Below are 20957 nucleotides of genomic sequence, written 5' to 3' on the forward strand. Positions count from 1 at the left end.
CAGAGAAAGGTCGTCTTGTTTTGGCACATAAGATTCATAAGCACATATCTCCACAATGTTTGGACAAAATAAAAATGAAAGCCCCTTTTCCCTATTTAAGTGGTATATCTGGTTTAAATGAAAACAGAAAATATTGTGAAACGTCTTTTATTAAGAATGGAAAAAATTAAGAAATGTGCAATACAAAAATCTCTTCCGCTATCTGCATCTGAATCCTAGATAAAGTCGATCATTTCCTTGATCGCTGCCCAGGGCACGAGGCTCTCATATCTGATACTTTGCCACAAGCAGCTGAGTTTTATCAGACTTTATACTGATGTTTCTTTATCTTATCTCATAAGAAACATTTCAAGATATTCACCGAGAAAGGGAGGAAACGCACTCTTGGCAACAAAAAAAAAAAATATTTCTATTCATAAGTATCACAGTAACATTATCATTTCCGGAACAAAGTAACAAAGTTACATTCATACTGGAGCAGACATTCTGCATCAGAGTTCAGTTCTTGGTATTTAGAAATGGAATGAAAAGTATTTGTCATTTAACTCAAATGTCTTATGTAAGCTGAGCAAATACACCGAGATGGTGAACATGGACATATACAAATGTAGGCATGAAGATACAAAGACATTTTTTTTATGTTTTAGGCCAGAATGGATTTTGGGTGAATATTAATCCCATTAGTGCATAATATATGAATACGTTCTGCACTATGAGGACTGTGACTATTTCCAACAACTAGAGCTGCAGGAAATTCTGAAATAAGTCATCTTTCTGCTACATATTATAGGATCTAGATATCTTTCATTTAGACATATTTGGCTAGTGTTTTCTCTTATCTGAGAGAATCAGGCCGATTATGCTAATCACACTCTGATCAGTGTTTGATCCGATTTTCTCGGATGAGAGAAGATGGAAATTTTTTTTCCATCTTCTCCATTCTGTCAGTCTATGAAAATTGGATGGCACTCAGATGTCATCCGATTTCAATCAATTTTTTCAAAAGGCTCATTGATTTGCATGTATGATCTGATAATTAGATCCAACTTGGCCATGGAGCGATTATTTCCTTGGAGGAAAAAAAATGGCCTCATAGAATAAAATTGATCCAAGTGCGATCCGATCAAACTCGGAATGAAAATGTCGTCATGTGCCAGAGCCCTTTATGTGTAGTAGTGATGACTAGTGATGAGCGAATGTGCTCGTTACTCGAGTTTCTCCGAGCATGCTCGGGTTGTCTCCGAGTATTTCAGCGTGCTCGGAGATTTAGTTTTTGTTGACGCAGCTAAATGATTTACAGCTGCTAGACAGCTTGAATACATGTGGGGATTGCCTGTTTGTTAGGGAATCCCCACACGTATTCAAGCTGTCTAGCAGCCACAAATCATGCAGCTGTGTCGACAAAAACTAATTCTCCAAGCACGCCGAAGTACTCGGAGAAAACCCAAGCATGCTCGGAGAAACTCGAGAAACGAGCATACTCGCTCACTAGTGATGAGCAAACATGCTCGGATAAGGTGTTATTTGAGCATGCTCGTGTGCTGACCAAGTGTCTTTGGCGTGCTTGAAAAATATGTACGGGTCCCCGCGGCTGCATGTCTCGCGGCTGTTTGACAGCCACAACACATGTAGGGATTCAATGTTTTAATCCATGCATGTGCTGTGGCTGTCGTACAGCCACGAGATATGCAGCAGCAGAGACTGGAACACACTATTTTAGCACGCCAAAGTCACACGAGCATGCTTATCCCAGAACGTTCACTCATCATTAATGTGCAGGCATCTTGGTCTGGAGAACAGGTCTCTGAACAGTGGGACTGCTTGTAAAATTTCAGAATGTAGGCAAAAGCAGCTTCATATTTTTTTCTCAAAGTCAGTATATGGCGGTCATGTAGGAGCACTGAGGAGGCAGCCCAAAGGATGAAAAAAGTGTTGAGTACCGCCGCAGCTCTAGCCAAACACTTCCAAGGGAGGAAGGAATTAGGATCTGGTGAAGGGACTCGGTCACAGGAGCGCTGAAAGGAAACTCTGACACAGGAAAGAGTTTAGCCACAACGCATTTCGACAGACGTGCCGTCTTCATCAGGTGAGAGAAAACTACCACCTGATGAAGGCGGTACGTCCATCGAAACGCATTGTGGCTAAACTCTATCCAGTGTCAGAGTTTTCTTTCAGCGCTCCTGTGACCGAGTCCCTTCACCAGATCATATTTTTTTCTGACTCATATCTATGGGGAATCTAAGAAAAAAGTCTTGTAACATCAGAGACTTTATTACAGAGGTTAACACAGCACAATAGTTTTGTCAGGGAGCACTTTTTAGTGAAACTTTAGAGAAACTTAGGACTGTTTTGCAGTATTTTATCGCATTCTTTTCTGCAGCCAAAACCTGCTCTCTTGCCAGTAAAAATGCTGTATTCAAAATGCCAATTTTGTGACATTTTCATGGCATTTTTGTTGCTCTTTTTTGCAGCATTGTTTGGGAACGGATAACATGTGTGCTTTGTCTATAGCATGTTTAATAAAGTTAGTGTTATTCACCAAAAATGCATCAAAAACTCAGGGGAAAAATGCCGCAAAAGCTTTGTTGCTTGTTTTGCAACATTTTTTCGCTGCTTTCTATGGATGAAAAATACTGAAAAAATTGAAAGAATTAACATGCCATGGATCTAAAAAATGCTGCAATTCTCAAATTCAGTCAGGAAACAAAAAAATCATGACATTTCTGAAATCTGATTGCTTTTGCTGCTACTGTAAAAATCAGCTTTCAATTTGCATTTAAAAAAGCGCAGCAAAAACGCAACTCATTGACATAGCCTAACGTTTCAATGCATACCCACAGTCAGTGCAGATCGAAGAAAACTTTGACAGAAAAATTGGGTAATCCCTGTGAATCATGGCAGTGCCATATACAGGCAGGCAGCCCAGGTTTCATTAAATGAGCATAGGGCTGTTTATTTTAAGTTGCCTGTTAGAACAATTACTTTGTGATGAAAAGTAAAGAATAAATAATATTAAGCAAAAATATTAGCAAAAAAATAAAACAAACTCAGTTTCCCATTAAACCTGGAACAAGATTTTGCCCCATGATGTGTTGGGAGTGCTGAATCAACGTCATAATAACGTTTCTTATGATGCCTTTATTACAAATAAGTGATTATGTAGTTACTGCAGAACTGAAGCTTAATTTCGCCGCTCCTGTACTTGAAGATCTGAGACTCATCCCTGCACTTTGCTGGTATCACACCCACAGCCGCGTGAACGACAAACCAAATTTAGAAATTTTGCAGCGAGGCGAACAAGTTGTTCCTCTTCTCCTCCCTGCACATGCTGGTTAGTCACTCCTTCCGCTGCGGGTGTTATACCAATGAAGTGAGAAAAGGCACCAAGATTAAGCTTCAGTTTTTCAGCAATTACATAAACACTTATTTCTAATAAATACATGATTATAAATGCTATTAGGAGGCTGGGGCAGAAGAAGTCCTAACACATTTTAGGGGCTACATTCTGCTGCCAGGTTCCCATAAATTAAAGACTGAAAAAAACCACACACACATTGTCACAACAATTGAAAAGTCCAGAAATATTTCGTCTATGTAGATTTTGTATCCTTATGACCATAACATCATGTACGACTGCAGATAAGGTTAACAATAATCTTCTCCTGGTCCTCATTGCTTAATGACTAGGTCCTACTTATCCTATTATGTTATATGGGATAAACCGTATAGATATCACCAGTATAACGATGACAAAGCACTACACAGACACCTAATGCAAAGCTACAGTCAGACAATGTGCAGCCATGCAGAAAGACAAGATGTAGCAAACATGTTCTCCCTCTTCTAGCAGGTGCTGATTTACAGGACAGGAAATACATCAATTACTTCACACCTGAGTCTTCACATTTCTCACTGCATAAATGATCAAAGCCATAGAAGAAAAAACCTAAGCAGGAAATGTGTGCGGTGTGTGCTTTGTGGGCACAGATTATAGCCTGGTCCCTTTCTGAATTTTTAACTGGAGAGCTGCCTGCTTTATTTTATTATCTACTGAACACATTAGATATTAGAAAAAAAATGTTGACAGTCATGGTGATCAATGAGGCTGCCGCAAGAGGTGGTGAGTTCTCCTTCAATGGAAGACTTCAAACAGAGGCTGGACAGACATATGTCTGAGATGGTTTAGTGAATCCGGCTTTGAGCAGGGGGTTGGACACGATGACCCCGGAGGTCCCTTACAACTCTAACGTTCTATGCTTCTATGAATTGTATCTAGGGATATAGACACAAAAAGTTGGGTGCCAATTGGCCATTAAATAAAAAGATAAAGTAGGCAGGACTCTAAAAAGGAAAAAAGTGAAGAGGTGACTTTATTGATCTGCATCAGTGCAATATTTCGGCTCTGGGTAACAAAGGTGCATAACGTGCAAACATTTATAGGATGAGAACTAATTTATTAACATAATTAAACTTACAGCATTCTATAATAAAGAACTAGTGCTATACAATAGTAAGTTTAGGAGGTCTGCGTTTACTAATATGGTGCCCAATATTTAGTATACTGTATACACTTAGTTTGCGCTTACTGGGAATGTGCCCTTGGAACAACTGGGTTGCCACTTATATGTGATCTGAGCAGGGCCGTATTTGCCACTAGGAACTTGAGGTCATGTGCCTAGGACACCAGGATGCGGGGGGCGGCACCTGAGTAATTTTTTTTTTTAAGTCCGGGGTGTATTTATTTCTTTCCTATAGCACCATTAATTCCTCAGTGCTTTCAGACATTATCGTCACTGAACCCACTGGGGCTTACAATTTAGATTTCCTATCAGTTTGTTTTTGGAGTGTAGGAGGAAACTGGACAAGACCCACATGAACATTGGGCGAAGATACAAACTCCTTGCAAACATTGTCCTTTGAACCCAGGACCCTATCACTGCAAAGCAACATTGCTAACCACTGAGCCACAGTGCTGGTTCAACTGATGACCTATAAAAAGGTGTCTCATTACCAAGGTGCCATACAAGAAACGTCTCATGATGGGTAAAACCAGTGAACTGTCTCAAGACCTTCGCAATGTTATTGTTGCAAAACATACTCATTACATTGGTTACAGAAGAATTTCTAAATTGCTAAGGCTAGGTTCACATTGCGTTAGTGGGTGATCGCTAACGGACAGCGTTGCACGGTGAAAATGTCGCAATTAACGCCGTGCAACGGGTCCATTAGCGCACCCATTGACAGCAATGTTGTTTCAGCCTGAAGCGCATCGCTAGCGCGTGCCTTTTTCGGCTCGCGCTAGCGATGTGCCGTTCTTTTGTGGGGCGCCTCGGACGCTGCTTGCACCCTGGGTACCAACCGCACATGATCTGCTTACTTCCCGCATGGTGGGCACAGCCCCGTGCGGGAAGTAAGCAGATAAATGCATTCCTAGGTGTGCGGAATCCCCGCAATTCCGCAAATTTAATGAACATGTTGCTTTTTTTTCCGCGATGCGATTTTTTCGCGGAAAAAAATGCAACATTTGCACAAAAAATGTGGAATACCCTGAAAATAATGGGAGGCATATGTTAGCGTTTTTTTCGCTTTTTTATCATGTTTTTATAGCGAAAAAACGCGAATAAAAACGCGAAAAATACTGAACGTGTGCACATGGCCTAAAAGGCACTGAATATCACCCCAAAAACACCATAGCAATAGTGAAGTTTGGAGGTGGGAATATAAAGGTGTGGGGCTGTTTTTTTCAGCATACGGCACTGGCAAACTTCATATAATTGAAGTAAGGTTGAATGGACAAATTTAGAGAGACATTCTTGGTAAAATTCTGCTGCCATCTACCAGGATGATGAAGATGAAACGAGGATGGACATTTCAGCAAGACAATGATCCCAAACACACAACCAAGGAAACTCTCAATTGGTTTCAGAGAAATAAAATAAATCTGATAGAATGGCCAAGCCGATCACCGGACCTCAATCCTATAGAAAACGTATTGAAGGAACTAAGGCTCAGGGTTCATAGAAGGAGCACACAGAACCTACAGGATTTTAAGACTATTTATGTGGAAGAATGAGCCAAAATCACACCTGAGCAATGCCTGCGACTTGTTTCTTCATATAGGAGGCGTCTTGAAGCTGTCATCACCAACAAAGGCTTTTGTTCAAAGCATTAATTCAATTTCAGTAATTCTGTCCAACACTCGTTTCCTGGGTCATTTCTCACTATTAAAGATAATGTAATAATTTGTGAGACCCGTAGCAGCGCAACACAGCGCGAAACGGCCGTCGTCTTTGCACTCTCTAGCCCCCCACCTGCTTGAGATGTTTTAAACATTTTTTGGACCAATAAAGTTTGGACTTTATTCCGGTGAGGGCCACCTCTTTTCATTTCATTTGGATTATGCGCTTTGCTCTGGTGTTCCCCTTAAGGAAAAAAGGTTTTATGCCTGTGGCATTTTTGATCAGCTGATGGTATTGGCTCTATGAATCACCAGTGGTGCTCTGCTTTTTCTATTTCTGTGATAATGTAATTTATAGACATCTATGGTTTGATTTCTTTGCCTGTGTGGGTTGGATGGGCTGTTACCGATATCTGGTGAGAATTTCATGTCAATAGCACCTTTAGAAATATATTTACTTAGAAAATTTATGGCGTGTTCAATACTTATTTTACTTACAGTATAAGTGGAATGCCATATATCTTTTCTCTTGGGCGAGTTGTGGTACTACTAAAGGTTTTCACAACTTCTTCAAACTTAGATCTCACATGCTTCTTCATCAAAAGGCAAGGAACAGTAAAATGTATGATATATAACTGTGCATGTTATCAGCATATCAGCTATGGATTTGTAGTCTTCATGGCCAGCATTAATATCAGAGACAATTGCATCTAAAATATCTCACCTCCCTCTAATATACTGTATAGTCATCTAAAATATCTCACCTCCCTCTAATATATAGCCATTTACGAGAACACGAAGAGGTTAGAAAGATAATGAATAACCTTCTCATCAAATTGCATAAGAATAGACTATTCTTACTATAACATCTAGCAATATAATCTGAGAAGCAGTAAATAATTGAAAACATGTCTTGTAAAATATCTTTACGACCTATTATTATCACATTACACTACGATTATATTACCACAAGTTGGTTTTCTTTTTTTGCATGTGACATGTGATGTGGATTATCATCTGAAATTATCACCCAATAATAACATTGATGAAAGTGTCCACCTGTGAAAATGTATTCCAAATATTCCTCTATTCATGCTATGGACTGTTTTAAATAATGGATCACTAGTTAGGAGTATTTCTGTATTATATGTAATTAAACCTATTAACACAAACCATTTATCACTATGTAAAAAAAAAATCACTTTTCAATTTTTCGGATGCCACAAACTTTCCATTAAATTATGTAGAAGCCGTCAATCCTCCGACAAACCAGGCAGAGAGGTGTGCCAAGTGGGAGAGTATCCAAGTCAACATAGGATCTTGAACAAATCCATGGCACTCAGACATATATTTTATAATATTTTAATAAAATGTGTTGCTATTGCATCTGAAGAACTCCAAATGCTGTGGATTTGTTCAATAATATCCACTGCATTAGATCACACCTCAGTTGTCACTGCCCACCTAACATACCATTATAATAACGCGTGTACTATGAAAAAATCCCTGAACTAGAACTGTACTACTAACTACAAACGTGTCTTTAAAGGGCCACTGTCACCCCCCTCCAGCCGTTATAAACTAAAAGAGCCACCTTTTGCAGCAGTAATGCTGCATTCTAACAAGGTGGCTCTTTTAGTTTTTGATTCAGTTAATCCCTGAATAAAGCGTTTTAAAGTTTGCCACAAATACCTGACTTTGTACCTGGAGGCGGTCCGAAGCCTCCTCTATGAATCTCCCAACTGCCGTCACTCTTCTCTTCAGGGGCGATGGTCGCCGCCCCCTGAGCGCTGTTTCTTCTTAAATCCGGCGCCTGCGCTGTGCGTGCCTGACTGGGACAGGCGCAGTCTTCATTGTCAGTCACAGCTCAGACGCAGGGTGCCTGACTGCGCCTGTGCGGGCAGTGCGGCCACCCTGTTGCTGAATCCCCGCCCCGCACTGTGTTATTCATTATGCACAGTGCGGGGCTGGCATTCCTGGGCATGCGCACTGCGCTGTTCAGGCGCTCCCCCATCTCGGACGCTCCCCCTGCTCCCCCACCTTCCAGCATTGTTATTTGCGGCTGCCTCATTACAAACGCTGGTGAGGATTAGTGTAAATTGCGGCAACGCTGGAAGGCGGGGGACCGGGGGAGCGTCTGAACAGCGCAGTGCGCATGCCCAGGAACCCCAGCCCCGCACTGTGCATAATGAATAACACAGTGCGGGGTGGGGATTCAGCAACAGGGTGGCCGCACTGCCCGCACAGGTGCAGTCAGGCACCCTGCATCTGAGCTGTGACTGACAATGAAGACTGCGCCTGCCCCAGTCAGGCACGCACAGCGCAGGCACCGGATTTAAGAAGAAACAGCGCTCAGGGGGCGGCGACCATCGCCCCTGAAGAGAAGAGTGACGGCAGTTGGGAGATTCATAGAGGAGGCTTCGGACCACCTCCAGGTACAAAGTCAGGTATTTGTGGCAAACTTTAAAATGCTTTATTCAGGGATTAACTGAATCAAAAACTAAAAGAGCCACCTTGTTAGACTGCAGCATTACTGCTGCACAAGGTGGCTCTTTTAGTTTATAACGGCTGGAGGGGGTGACAGTGGCCCTTTAATCTTCCCTTTATCTCTAAATTCCTGGAACACTTGGTTCACTCTCATCTAGTCCGCTTTCTCTCAGATAGCTCTCTTCTTGACCCTTAAGGCTATGTTCACACGTTGCGGTTTTTGCTGCGGATCTGCAGCATTTTTGACGCTGCGGATCCGCAGCAGTTTTCCATGCGGTGTACAGTACAATGTTAACCTATTGAAAACAAAAAACGCTGTGCACATGCTGCGGAAAAAAACACGCGGAAACGCAACGGTTTATTTTCCGCAGCATGTCAATTCTTTGTGCGGAATCCGCAGCGGTTTTGCACCTGCTGCATGTTAAAAAACCGCAGGTGTCTAAAACCGCAGTGGAAACCGCACAAAAAAACGCGATAAATCCGCAGTACTTTTTGCACTGCGGATTTCATCAAATCCGCTGCGGAAAATTCCACAGCGGAATCCGCAACGTGTGCACTTACCTTACCATCCGGTTTCCACTCCTTACACTCTACTAAAACTGCTCTTACTAAAATCTCTAATCCTCTACTGTCAGCAAAACCTAATGGCCACTACTCCCTGTTGATTCTCCTGGATCTCTCAGCAGCATTTGACATTGTGGATCACCAGCTCCTCCTCACTATGCTCCACTGTATTGGCCAAAAGGACACTGCCCTCTCTTGGTTCTCCTCCTACCTCTCTGACCACTCCTTCACTGTATCTTTTGCTGGATCTTCTTCCTCTAATCTTCACCTTACTATTGGTGTTCCTCAAGGTCAGTCCTAGGCCCCTTCCTCTTCTCCTTAAATACTGCTCCTAATAGACAAACAATCAGTAGATTGTTATTCCAGTACCATCTCTATACTGGAAGTGAGACCACGTCATTTTTTTGTAACCTTATTTATTTATACCATAGGCACTGGGTGATGAACATTCCCATCAGTGGCACCTGCTATCGCTGTTATCAATGACAGAAGGCGTAGGCTAATGGGAGTAGTACTCTCTCATCAGCTGACGCCTGTGACCAGAGGTAACAATTTTACCACCGGTCACAGCTGCTGGCTCACGCTGTCATCTGACAACGTGGGAACAGCAGCTCTTTGACTGACGGTAATTATCTTACTGCCGATCAGAGCCGCCATTGTTTCTTGTGCTGTCATGCAGATGACAGCGTGGCAAACAGCCGATTGTCCTGCTACCGAACCTGAACAGTAAAATGGACTTCCTGGGAAGTCCTTGTTCGAGGCCCGTGCCTGAACCCTTGGTGTTTGGTATGGACTCTGAACTTTACTGTTAAGGTTCGCCCATCTCTAGCCTCTTGGCGCTATATAAATACAATTATTATTAATATTATTAGATGAAGCTCTCATCATCAGTGTCCAATGGGCTGCATTGGTTTTATAGTTCACACATTGATAATTCTCACAGGAGATGCTATGGCCTGCATCCAGATGTGGGTTATAATAAGACAGGACCATTAGGAATTATAACTTCTCTTTTAAAACAATGGATTTCCCTGCATTCTAAACTAAAGAACTACTTACATATTAGATAAGAGTCAGCCAAATCGATTTTGGCAGCACTTTCTGACCAACCGATATGTATGGAGGCCAGGGGAGATAAGATATCTCTGGCTACTTTCTTCTCTCTCCTCATTGATAACACATGAAAGCTGGGTTGAGTTAATTTATCAGACAGGTGATGGTGAATGAACGCTTGGCCATCAGTTATCTCATATAACCCAGTTTTCTGTCTGAATGCTGCCTGGATTGATTTATTATACTTACTTATATAGCGCCATCATATTCTACAGCACTATACAGACACGATTATCACTGTCCTCATCGGGGCTTACAAACTAAATTCCTTCCACACTCTGGGTTATCCAGAGAGAACTCATGCAAACATGGGGAGAACATACGTATTACTTGTAGATGTTGTCCTTGGTTGGATATAAACTCAGGATCCCAAAGTAACAGGGATAACCATTGAACCACTGGTAGTGCATAGTACAGCAGTTTATTTCTGAGCCATGGTCTTTTAAGTTTCAGCAGACTTTATAGCTGGTTTGGCAGACTTGGGTTTGGCTCCCAGGGCTTTTCTAGCTATCTAGATGCAGACAACAGTGCTCTAAGTGAATATTGAGAAAGTTGCCCCTTATATATGACCTATTGTGTAAAACATGGGAGACTGGAGATGTAAAATTGGTCTACGCTAATGGAAAGCCATTGGTGTCCAGATAATATAACAGTACCAAAATGAGTGGTTCTGAACAAAATGAACTCTTTGTATGAATATCTGTTCAACTGGGATATTTTCATACACTCATGTACCTTCACATATTGGTAGAACAAAGGTCTGCTAAACTGCTAATTGCTATTCACTAACTGCACAACAAACCATTTGCCATACAACTTAGCAGAGTGGTGGTCAATCATCCAGTTTATGACAATTCCGGAAAGGGCAATGCCTTAAATATATTAACATGTGTCAGAATAAAAGGAAAGCTTGTGTGTATGGCTTTTTACTTTTACATTGCAAAATAATTCTTTGTGAGGATGATTATGTAAATTTACAGCAGACTTACAACAAATTGAGCACAGCGCCAAATTGAACATTTTACCATAATTTCTTTTCCAATTTTTAGGTCGAGTGATAGTTACATGTGTCAATTATTCCCATGTGTAATATATCTGTGTTAATTTCATTAGCAGCTATTTTTAACATGTGAAATGAACCTCGGGAAGCAGTCAGACTGTACTGTGTATCGTCATATTACAGATTAGATAAAATCTATAGAAAAGTTCACTTATTTGACCTTATATTCCAGTTACAGCTCCGCTTCCTTTTTGTTTGCAATATTTTCTGGTTAAGTGGAAGAAAGGCAAACAACAGAAACATTGGGAAGTCTGGTTTAGTGGTTACGCCCATTAGTTCATAGTGCACTTTGCCTTTGGGCAATTATCCCTATGTCATAACCACTAGGACAGCAGACGTATACACACATTCTATTTTAGGATTTTGTTCTATAAACCAGTGATGCGCACTGTATTAAGTCTAAAAAGAAGGCGTTTGTGTATTAGCTATGGTCCCCCAAGACTCTGTTGTCAGTGATCCCGGGGCCAGGGCCTCCTTCCCTGTCCCTAATGCTATGGGCACTCTAGCTATTCCTGTTCCCCGGATTACTTCTAATGGTGAAGGAGCCGGGGTCACGTACCTTGCTGAGCTCCTGAATCTGCCCTCATACTGTTCCCTTCCCCCACCCAGGGAAGAGGGGAGTAGTAGTGTATGGCTATACACCAACCAGACTAACAAGGTAATACAAACAGGGATAAAGAAAAATACCAATCATACAAAAAAGCACACACAAACAACAGAGGGAGACACCAGGGAGTGAAGGATGTGAAAAACCAAAGTAGGAGAAGGAGAGAATTTGCCCACAACCAAAACCTAGCAACAGTCTTAGATAACTCCACCAAATACCTTCTCAAACAACCCATCATCAACTTAAGAACCGTGCAGCAATGAAGCTAACTCTGGCATTTCCTGACTGCCATAGTCCAGTTTATATAGGAGAGGATAGTGGCCAACAGTGAACAGCTGAAAGCCTTAATGCAGGTAAGCTTCCAGAAGCTCTCAACTGAGTAGATTAACCCCTGCACTGCTAGAAGAAACCTGCACCATTTAATACGAAGGTGAAGTGCTTCAAGTCAGTGCAAGAGTAGGAGAAATCAGAGGGTGCAATCTTCTGGCTCCTCTCTGTTGTGGCAACCCCAATAGTTTTAAAATGTACAAGTTAGTCCAATGCTAATATATAGTTTTATCATATATAATTTTACAACTTTATACTCTGAGCCTGCATCCATGTGTATAGGACATATCTTGAGTTACTGCCAAAAGTTTTGAGGCTCACACCAATTTTTGTTTCGCAAAGTTTGCTGCTTCAGTGATTTTAGTAAGAAGTTTCCTGACTTATTTTTCGAAACTTCTGCAATTCGCCCTTATTATTCAAGACTTCCATGATTCATCTTGCCATACTAGATATTATCCTCTGGGCCTGACTGATGACTGCCCATTCCTGTCTAAACAGTGCTTGGAATTTATCACAATTTTTGTGTTTTTGCCCACTCACTTTTGAGGACTGACCACAGATTTTCAATGGAGCTGACATCTGGGGAGTTTCCTGGCCATAGACCCAAAAATGTAAATATTTGTGCACAGAGCCACTTAGTAATCACTTTAGCATTGTGACCTGGTGCTCCATCTTGGTCCATCCAGGATTTACTCCTGAAGTTGAAATTTTGCTTGCCAGGACAAATTACAGAAGTCTTGAAAAATAAGGATCAACACTGTAAATATTGAGTTTTTGTGTTTGTCAATAAAAGTGTAAAGTTATGAAATGTTGATAACTGTACTTCAGTAACCATAGAAATGTCTTAATAACAGATCAAAAACAATGCTGCAGAAAACTATATGTAAGCCTAAATTTGTTCAGTCTTAAAAAACTTTTGGCTATTCATGGATTAATATATGAATATATGTAACAAGCAACCAGCACCTACAAAGTAATGATACCTTTTAATAAAATGTATAACTGAAAAACAATAAAAATCATATTCTGGGATCTCATCTGGTCTTCTGACCTGCACGGTATACTCTAAACATTAATAATGAACTACCAAAAGAATCCTATCTTATGAATACATGCAGTATAAGCAATATGTAAAAAAACAAAATCAACGACTCACTCCTCCATTGTTCATGTAGACATAGACTCTCCCTTCCTCTCGCACCGTGCTCTCCATTGGTGCTCCGACCAGCAAGTCTGACAGTCCATCACCATTTAAATCCACGGCGCACACAGAAGCCCCAAAGTATGAGCCAAGCTGGGGAAAGAAATCTATAGTATAAGTGTCATTCAGGATGAGATAAATATACTCATACATATGTAGTTCTGCATATCATTTCATTTGCAAAACTTCTAATTTGCATTTTTTTTTTTTATCCACTCTAGTAGCTAGCAAGCATTAGCAACCATGTCTGTAATTTAAGCTATCCATACAAATTATAGAGGTGAACATCGCTGACAATGATACACTGTATATCGCTTACCATATGGCACCAGAGGTTTGGCAGCGTAACAATCTTATATTTCTACAGCTTAGTCATGAATGAGGTCCTTAATGCCTGCGGAATCCTAAAAATGTGTTGGTTAAAACTGCTGAAATGTTATAAAATTAACAGTAAAACTACTGTATTCACTGTAGTGTAAAGGAAAATTGACTTCCGTAACTCTTGTTCTGAATTAGGTCAGCAGAAACGTAAAGCAATAGTTTTCTAGTTCTCTACCCTACTATGTGGCCCTGGCGTCTTCACCTTTAGAAGTAATAGCAGCTAGCTCTATTTCTTTTTTCTATTTTCTTTTTTCACTTTTTCTCAGCCCAAGCTCAGTCTAGCATTGCACCTATTTGCCAAGTGAGCCCCAAACTATACTAGTTGGACTGAAAAGAGAAATCTTGTTCACAAGTCTTTTTAATCAGATTTAAATCAGTTTTTGGTCCGTTTTTACCATCAATATGTCATTGTTTTTTGTTGAGTGTAAAAAGAAAAGAGATGAAGGTTTCTCAAGCTTTTCTTATCAAACTGTTAGTGGAAACCAGACAGCACTTGGGTGGATGATACCATTGTATAATCCAAGTTTTTTACAGTTTTAATAGACTTGAATTAGTTACTTTGATCCCCAACTAGGATAAAAATCGGATCTATCTCTTTCTTTTTTTTTTATGCGTACCTCCACCCAAAAAAAGGGACATGTCTACACCACAATAGTATACCAGCTTAATAAACCCGTCCATATGATTGATCATCTATTAGTACACCGTAAAAGATTGATTTGATCAAAATATTTCCTGTCTCAATCCTAGTACTGGAAATAAGCAGATTTTGTGCTTCACTTATTGGTCCAGTTTGATATACAATTAGATATGATTTTGGAATACCATGTAGCAGGAAAAGTATATTAATGTTTTTGTAAGTTAAAAAATGCATGGATCTACGTAGTTCCAGTTTAGTTGAACTTTTATCTGTAATTTTGTTGTTCAAGTGGAATGAAGGAACAACAGGAACATCTCACTTGGCAGAAGTGGAGTTTATTGGTTGCGCCAATTAGTTTATAGGCCATTATGTCCTCAAATAAGTTTGTGGGAAAACCCTTTTCAGAAGGAACAAGTACACAGGAATATAGAGTCAAGACCAGCTTCCGGGACATTAACAGAGAAAACTCACATAGTTCTTGGTTAAAAGGAAGAACATGTCTCTTACCCTCAGGCATCCTACGAGGATTACCTCTGGTTCCCACTATGTAAAAATAAATTCCTAATATTCCCCATGGGACTTTGCTTCCTATCTACATTTTCAGACTGTGATTGTTGTGGTAATAGGTGTTGGATATATGGTGAGAGGATTGTAAAACAAGATGGAATCAATCATTTTGACTATTTACAAACTTATTCGTTTTTCATCATGATCCATTATGTATAACCAAAGTATGTAAGTCCAAAGTAAGAGGATATATTTTAGTGCCCCAGAAGGACATCTTTCAATTAATCATCTTTCTAAACTTAAAGGCACTAACTCAGAACCCAAATGTATTATTAGAGCTGAGCAGATCACTTCACACAACCCTGGTCCACGTCAATGATCTCTGGCTGTTGACAAGAGCTGGTCAAATTTCTTGAGCTTTCAGTTTCCGACGTTTGATTTGACGGCCTGCCGTGACATCATCTGATCGGCGTGCGGCGACAGTTGATGTCTCGCTAATCATGGGCTGAGCTTGGGATCTTGGAGCGTAAGGAAATTCGTGAAGCTCCGGTCCACAGCCAGAGAACACTGACCTGGACCAGGGTCGTGCGAAGTGACCCACTCATCTCTATATATCACCTATCAACAGGATAGGTGATAAATTTATGATCTGATCATTACTGGTCCCAGTATTCATCACGAAAACAGGGGTCCAGTGTTTCCCCGTTTGAACGATGTAGCGGTCTCATATGTGCAGCAGTACACTGGAAGAAATAGAACTTCAATATTTCCATAAGTTCCATAGACAATTAATGGAGTTGGAATGAGAAAATACTTGGCCACTGTGGAAACGCAGGACATCCAATCTCATGACTAGGAGTCACAGAAAAAACACAGTTTTTTACTATTTCAATCAGTCCTATAGACAATGAATGGAGCAATAACAGAGACAAAGGACACCTGACTGATTGGTGAAGATCCCAGTGGTGGTAGCTCTACAGATCATGCATTTTTTACCCATTCTCTCACTAAAAGCTTCCTTTATATGGACATTAACATAGAATTGATTTAATGAAAATAGATGGAAAACGAACCTTTTTGCCTTCCGCCTCATATAATATAATCAACTGATTTCCCTCAAAGGCAAAGATGTAGACCTGAGAAAGACAAAGAAAAACTACTGAGCATACTACAGAGGTCTGTATGACGGGTACAGTCTTTAAAAGTTGTTACTTCACTTTTGTCATAGGATCTTTCTGTTGATCAGATATACTGTAAACTGCCATGGAAAAAAAACTATGCAATCTCCACTTTATAAGACACAGATATATCACGATAAAGAATGGCAGACTGATCACAATATGCCTTGTAAGCCATAAAATAGAATTTTAAAGTTTTTCTTAATATGCAAACCCGACAAAACGAGAAATATAAAAAATTATCCATTCTCACCCTTTGACATTTATATAACGTATAAAGTACCAATATGAAGATCAGAAGATGCTGCCTATGCAGGATACACATGGAAATGTGAATTACTTCATTGTTCTTAATATGAATTCAGTGTCGGATTGAGGAAGCAAGAGTCTACCAGTAAGATTGACTCTTACTGATGGCCCACTGTTAAGCTACATGCAAATATTACTTTACCCTCATTCACAAATGTACCTATGAATCTGTATAATAATAACCTTGGTAGTTTGTTGAATGAATGATGAGATGCTGATTTCGATTGTACATAGTTAGTGTTGAGCATTCCGATACCGCAAGTATCGGGAATCGGCCGATACTTGCGGGTATCGGAATTCCGATACCGAGATCCGATACTTTTGTGGTATCGGGTATCGGTATCGAAACAACATTAATGTAAAAATGTGTAAAAGAGAGAATTAAAATAAAAAATATTGCTATACTCACCTCTCCGACGCAGCCTGCACCTTACCGAGGGAAGCGGCAGCGTTCTTTGTTTAAAATTCGCGCTTTTCTTTCCTTTACGTGAAGTCCCGGCTTGTGATTGGTTGCGTCGCAGTCACATGGGCGACGCAACCAATCACAGCAAGCCGTGACGTAATTTCAGGTCCTTAAGGATTTTAAAATTACGTCCCGGCTTTGTGATTGGTTGCGTCGCAGTCACATGGGCGACGCAACCAATCACAGCAAGCCGTGACGTAATTTCAGGCCCTTAAGGATTTTAAAATTACGTCCCGGCTTTGTGATTGGTTGCGTCGCCCATGTGACTGCGACGCAACCAATCACAAAGCCGGGACGTAATTTTAAAATCCTTAAGGGCCTGAAATTACGTCACGGCTTGCTGTGATTGGTTGCGTCGCCCATGTGACTGCGACGCAACCAATCACAAAGCCGGGACGTAATTTTAAAATCCTTAAGGACCTGAAATTACGTCACGGCTTGCTGTGATTGGTTGCGTCGCCCATGTGACTGCGACGCAACCAATCACAAAGCCGGGACTTCACGTAAGGAAAGAAAAGCGCGAATTTTAAGCAAACAACGCTGCCGGTTCCCTCGGAGAGGTGAGCATAGCAATATTTTTTATTTTAATTCTTTCTTTTACACATTAATATGGTTCCCAGGGCCTGAAGGAGAGTTTCCTCTCCTTCAGACCCTGGGAACCATCAGGAATACCGTCCGATACTTGAGTCCCATTGACTTGTATTGGTATCGGGTATCGGTATCGGATTGGATCCGATACTTTGCCGGTATCGGCCGATACTTTCCGATACCGATACTTTCAAGTATCGGACGGTATCGCTCAACACTATACATAGTAAATCAAATGTGTTGGCCAACTACTGCACATATTGGGAGTAAGTGACTTAATTTTTCCTTGGTGCCCACTGGAGGATTCCACTCTTCTCCTATGTGCCAGTCCAAGCCTGTATGGCTTTATAATACTCTTATTTGAATAAAGTATACATAGTGATAATATCATCTTACAATGTGTTTCTAACATGGATAACATATTGTATATAGTCTATACTGTATGTTATACTGTATAAGAACTTAAAAGATATGGATGCCTTTAGGGAAAAAAAAAATATTTACTTAAATGCATGTAATTTGGGCGAAAATAATAACAATTAGGTTTCGATAAAAATGTAGCATCATTTGGCTTATAAAACCTTATTTCCCTATTAATAATTAATACACTGAAGAATGCCCTAGATGAAGCAGCACCTTTTACACGCAGAAAGACCCGACACAGACAACGGCAGCCCTGGCACACTATGCAAACACGCTTTCTTCAGCGTTGCTCAAGGTGTGCAGAGCGGCAGTGGAGAAAATCTCTCTTAGCAGAAGACTTCATCCACTATAAGTTCATGCTCAAAACCTATAACTCTGCCCTTTATCTGGCCAAACAATCCTACTTCACCACCCTCATCACCTCACTATCCAACAGCCCAAAACGACTTTTTGAAACCTTAAACTCCCTCCTGAAACCTAAAGTACAGGCCCTCATCACCAATCTCAGTGGTGAGGATCTAGCAACTTATTTCCTAGAAAAAATCAACCATATCCATCAGGATATCTCAGCCCAATCTCCTCACTGCCTGGATCCCTTTCCCTGCCGCACCTCAAGCTCACTAGACATCTTTGAGCCTGTTTCAGAAGAAGTTTCCAAGCTCCTCGCTTCTACTTGGCCTACAACTTGCAACAACAGTGACCCCATTCCTTCACATCTCCTGCAGTCTCTCTCACCAGTGGTCCCCGCTCACCTGACTAAAATATTTAACCTCTCTCTTTCTTCAGGTATCTTTCCCTCCTCATTTAAACATGTCATCATAACCCCTTTACTTAAAAAAACATCACTGGACCAGAACTGCACTGCTAACTACAGACCTGTCTCTAACCTTTCCTTCATCTCTAAACTCCTGGAACGCTTGGTCCACTCCCATCTAATCCGCTATCTCTCGGATAACTCTCTTCTCGACCCCTTACAATCTGGTTTCCGCTCTTTATACTCCACTGAAACTGCCCTCACTAAAGTCTCTAATGATCTAATAAGAGCTAAATCCAAAGGTCATTGCTCTCTGCTGATTCTCCTGGATCTCTCTGCCGCATTTGACACTGTAGATCACCAGCTCCTCCTCACTATGCTCCGCTCCATAGGCCTCAAAGACACAGCCCTCTCCTGGTTCTCCACCTACCTCTCTGACCGCTCCTTCACTGTATCTTTTGCCGGCTCCTCTTCCTCTCCTCGTCCCCTTACTATCGGGGTTCCGCAGGGCTCAGTCCTAGGCCCCCTCCTTTTCTCTCTATACACTGCCCCTATTGGACAAACAATCAGCAGATTTGGGTTCCAGTACCATCTCTATGCTGACGACACCCAATTATACACTTCTTCCTCTGACATCACCCCTACCCTAATTCAAAAGACCAAGGATTGTCTGTCTGTTGTCTCTAACATCATGTCCTTCCTCTATCTGAAACTAAATCTCTCCAAAATTGAACTACTTGTGTTTCTCCCTTCTACTAACCTCACTCTTCCCAACATCTAAATTACCCTGGAGGGTTCAACCATAACTCCCAAGCAGCATGCCCGCTGTCTTGGGGTCATATACGACACCGAACTTTCCTTTACTCCCTATATCCGATCACTCACTCGCTCCTGTCACCTGCATCTTAAAAACATCTCCAGAATCCGACCTTCTCTCACCTTTGAAACTGCTAAGACTCTTACTGTCGCTCTTATTCATTCTCGTCTGGACTACGGCAACTCTCTTCTGATCGGTCTCCCTCTTACTAAACTTTCTCCTCTCCAATCCATCTTGAATGCTGCAGAGTCATATTTCTGTCCAGCCGTTTCACCAATGCCTCCATCTTGTGCCAGTCATTACACTGGCTACTCATTCGCTACAGGGTCCAATATAAACTCATCTCTCTCACCCACAAAGCTCTCCACAGTTCTGCACCGCCTTATATCTCCTCTCTCATCTCTGTCTATCGCCCTACACGTGCCCTCCATTCTACAAATGACCTAAGACTAACATCCCCCGTAATCCGAACCTCGCACCTCCGTCTCCAAGACTTCTCTCGTGCTGCGCCAGCTCTCTGGAATACACTTCCCCAGACGATCAGACTGATACCTAGCCCCAACCTATTCAAGCGCGCTTTAAAAACCCTTCTCTTCAAACAAGCCTACACATCAACTACTCAGTAAACTAACTTTGCCCTGTTCCCTCCTTCCAAATATTACTCTGAATCTGCACCCTACTATTCATCTGTCTCCACACCCTCCATGCACACGATAACTGCTCTTGATACTTGACTATTGCACTTAAACACACGGGCTGATGACCGGATCATGCAGCTTTGTATGAAAATTCCTATTTATTATAATTGCCAGACCTGAAATAACAAGCACTTTTCACCTATTGTGTCCCCCCATTTCCTTGTAGATTGTAAGCTTGCGAGCAGGGACCTCACTCCTAATGTCACTGTTTAAATTGTCTTAACTTGTACTGAATTTATTGTCTGTACATGTCCCCGCTTAATTGTAAAGTGCTGCGGAATATGTTGGCGCTATATAAATAAAAAATTATTATTAATTATTATAAAATTATTATTTCCCTACTCATTGTTGACTCACAGAATAAATTAACTAAAAATTAATCAACAAGTTCATTCTGACAGGAGACTTTGTAGCTTTTATATCAGTCTCTTACTGAGCTAGTAAGTGCTGATTAACGACCACAAAACCACATCAATAGAAAGCTGAAAATTCAAGTGATCATAAATCATCTGTGAATAGCTCGGAAAAAGACATAAGAAAGTTACAAACAATCCCATTGGAATAATCTCACTGATGGAATCTCAGTTAACTAATTTGGCAGCAAAGCTGCAAAGACCGAGTGCAGGGCATCAATAAATTTGATAGTTTGAAAAGTTAATATT

The 20957-nt window shown here is 41.0% G+C and overlaps 1 protein-coding gene across 1 annotated transcript in view; it reads right to left on the reverse strand.

The window, feature by feature from the left end:
• ITGA4 (integrin subunit alpha 4) overlaps nucleotides 1-20957 on the reverse strand; it is a 184132-nt gene that overhangs the window by 105751 nt on the left and 57424 nt on the right. Inside the window, exons 8-9 of the mRNA XM_077272594.1 lie at nucleotides 16139-16201; nucleotides 13493-13630 (exon numbers count right to left, since the gene is read on the reverse strand). Of these exons, the coding sequence (XP_077128709.1) occupies nucleotides 13493-13630; nucleotides 16139-16201 (201 nt within the window). The remainder of the gene's footprint in view (nucleotides 1-13492; nucleotides 13631-16138; nucleotides 16202-20957) is intronic.

The sequence above is a fragment of the Ranitomeya variabilis genome, chromosome 7 (genome assembly GCF_051348905.1).
Source record: "Ranitomeya variabilis isolate aRanVar5 chromosome 7, aRanVar5.hap1, whole genome shotgun sequence".
NCBI classification, from domain to species: Eukaryota; Metazoa; Chordata; class Amphibia; order Anura; family Dendrobatidae; genus Ranitomeya; species Ranitomeya variabilis.